The 3,518-nt window shown below is 25.3% G+C and overlaps 1 protein-coding gene across 1 annotated transcript in view; it reads left to right on the forward strand.

Annotated features, from left to right (window-relative positions):
• The first annotated feature begins 3,360 nt into the window (after positions 1–3,360).
• Positions 3,361–3,518, forward strand: part of LOC105622786 (putative sodium-dependent multivitamin transporter) — a 5,692-nt gene continuing 5,534 nt past the window's right edge. The window contains exon 1 of the mRNA XM_012204198.1: positions 3,361–3,480. Coding sequence (XP_012059588.1) covers positions 3,361–3,480 — 120 coding nt within the window. The remainder of the gene's footprint in view (positions 3,481–3,518) is intronic.

The following is a 3,518-nucleotide window of genomic DNA, read 5'->3' on the forward strand; positions in this document are numbered from 1 at the left end:
GTACCTTAGATTAATATTATAATAGCTACGTTTGACATTGTAAATCTCTCAGATATGCTGATAGGCAACTAAGCAGAAAAATATATGAAATATAATGTGATAATATGTATAATTTATTACATAATTATTTCAAATACTATCCTGTATAGTTCTGAAAATCAGTAAAATTGATCTAACTGTAATTTTTCATTTATGAAAAAAATATATTTTAACTACATGCGTTCTATCTTTTGATAAAATCTTTTTGATAAAATTTTGATTAATTAACAATTAATTAAAATTGATATGTCACACTTGTGTTAACATTACAGAGTTTGTGGATTATTGAAGCATTTGAGCAGTTTCTGTACGATCGCAGAGGTAGATCAAGCAGCTCTAGATGTAATACAGGATGAGTATGAAATTAATTGCTTAATTCAGGAAAAAAATGTTCTTTTTTTAAATTTGCCATGTGTATTCTGAAATTTTATACTAATCGATAATCCTTATTTCAGTAATAAGACTGGATTAATTAATAAAATTTTGTAACTTTTAATTTTTGGAATTGTTACATATAACTTGTAATTTCCAACGAGTGGGGAAATTACAACTATAATATATACGTTACATGTAATATATATATGTTATTTTTTGTTTTATTAAAGCAATATAACAGTTATATCTTTATGTTTGCTGGGATTATAGTTAATTACTTCCAATCCCTAATGTGCGCACACACACACACACGCACGCACGCACGCACACACACACACACACGCACGCACACACACACGCACACACACACACACACACACACACACACACACACACATATTTTTTTTGATTTTACGCTACAATTTTATTCTATGTTTCGATAATTTTATCATTGTACGTTTCTTGAATTCGATTCGAGACAAATCCGTCTGTTATTTATGAAATAAAAAAATTCGTCTATTATACATAAATAATTCTTGTAAAAACGAGAAATTTATGGAGTACTTAAAAAACGTGACAATTTTGAAAGTACGTGAATGGCAAATTCCAGAATCAATTCCTGTAGCAGTAATTAGTCAAAATTAAAGAAATTAATTGTTTGGAGGGTCTGTGAGTCGCTGGTCCATTCATAATGTGTATGGCATAACTACAGAAATTTACTAGAAGTCTGATTCTACCGCAGAATAACTTGTTCTTTTAAAATTTATGGAAACAATCAATCACTATGGAAATTTATTTCTCGGAACAGTAAGAAATGAACAAAAACGAATTATCATTGAGTGTGCGCGAAGCATCGAGCCACTAAAGAAAAGTGTTTCTTCCACGTCGAATTCACCCAGCAGCAGTTGAACGGATTTGTCACGCACGGATTCCGGATTCTGATTTTTATTAAAGCAGGCAAGTCATTGAAGCAGATAATTAAAAGAATCATATTAAAAATATTCCGTGCGGACATTAAGTCACAGATCTTGCTCGGTTTCTACAACCAATCTGCTGTCAAGTTAGCAGAATCTACTCGCAATCTGCTATCAGTTTCTGTCAGATTTCATTCTATTTGATTTCTGCTGCTACTCTGCTTGAATAGCTGTTAACAAGTTATGTTGGCAGAACAGGAACAGAATGCGATATCAGTTATGATCAGTCTGCCAACATCTTCTGATCAAATCTGCTACCAAGTTCTGTTGATATCGTGTTACACATTCTGCTATCTGAGTGAATACAGGTGGTATATAAAAAGAGATCTCTAAATTGATGATTGATATATTAATGATAAATTCTTTGTAAGATTTTAATACGAAAATTCTAATACAAAATGTTGAATTTATAATAGTCTTCAAAAAGAATTTAAGAATGATACGATCAAAGTATAATAAGAGTAAAACTTCGCGTGTTTAAAGATAGTAAAATCTCTAATTAATGATAAATGATAAATGCTTTTATGAAACGTTTTTGACAATGCACGTATAGCGGAAATAGAATTATTACATATATATGTATATATATATATATATATATACAATAAAAGTTAAGAATTTTTGTTTAAATATTCCAATTAATTTATTATAAAAACTGTTCAAAATATTTTTATTTAATAATTTTATATATGTATGTATTAAGAATAAAAAATTAATATTCGTCAGTTTTAATTTTATCGACCAATATCATTGGGAAGATTTATTATCATGCACATGAATATAATAAATATAATAAATATGATAATAAAAGTTGACATATATATTAATATTAATATAATAATATTGAATTATTAATATAAGATATTGAACTATTAAATAAAAATTTTCTAAATCTTTTTACGACAAATTTTTTAAACAAATATAATTTTGAAAACTTTGCACATTTTTATTCTTTATTTTCTTTTTTTATTTTTTATTTTATTCTTTATTTCTTCCGATAAAGTTTAATTTATATCATCAGTGCAGCGTAAAAAGTTGGTCAGAGATTGCAAGAGACTAATTATTAAAAATTATAAATGCATTTTAAAATATATACATATATACATTTTTTAAATGCAATTAAAGAATCATAAATGCATTAAAAAATTGTATATATATATATATATTTTTTCTTTTTAAATAATTCTTAATAATTAGTCTTGCAATCTCTGATCGATTTTTTGCATGCTGCATTAATATGAATTAAACTTTATCGTTTAAAAAATCATGTGGACCATTGAATATCCTGCATAAATATAGAATATTTATATATAAAATATATATATATATATATATATATACACAATAAGCATAATTGCAAATCTAAATATCTTCGTAATAAATTAAAATGTGTATGTCAGTACGTTTGAGCAATATTCAGCTTCTTATCTAAAAATGTTTCAAATGAAAGATGTAAGGTTTGAATGAACGCAAATATTAATCTCGGTAAATATAAATTTTCTTTTATGTTCCAAAGAAAAAAGACATTGTGCAACATAGAAGTAAAAAAAATCAATGTCTGATTTAAAAAATTTTGATATTTAAATTTTATTTTTTTATTACTATTTTTTCTTTCTTTTGTATGTTGCAAAATATGACGTACTGAATAAATGTTAAGTATAAATATTATTACATAGTTAAAAATACCTTATGATTTAAAAATTTAAAGGCTTTCTAAGATTTATTATACAAAATAATTTGTTACTCTTTATTGAATTGATTCTCGTTTTATTTAAATACAAAAAATATGTTATTTTTTTATATTAATTTGTCCTACAAATAAATTCTACAAGTTTAAAATTAAAATTAAAATTTCTTATTTTAATCTTTACCATAAATGATTTATGGCTTGATTAATAATCATAAATATATCTTCTCCTTTTTAAATAATATGAATTTTTTATACCTTTTTTTATATAATCTTTTAGATAAAATGGCAGAAATAAATAGTTTAGGATGGGTCGATTATCTGGTTATAGCATTGATGTTGTGCATAAGTATTGGAATTGGTATTTATCATCGATTTAATGGAAAACATCAAAAAACTGTGGAGGTAATTATTATTAGTATTGCTAAATCTCTCTCTCTCTC

Source organism: Atta cephalotes (assembly GCF_000143395.1).
Source record: "Atta cephalotes unplaced genomic scaffold scaffold00048, whole genome shotgun sequence".
NCBI lineage: Eukaryota > Metazoa > Arthropoda > Insecta > Hymenoptera > Formicidae > Atta > Atta cephalotes.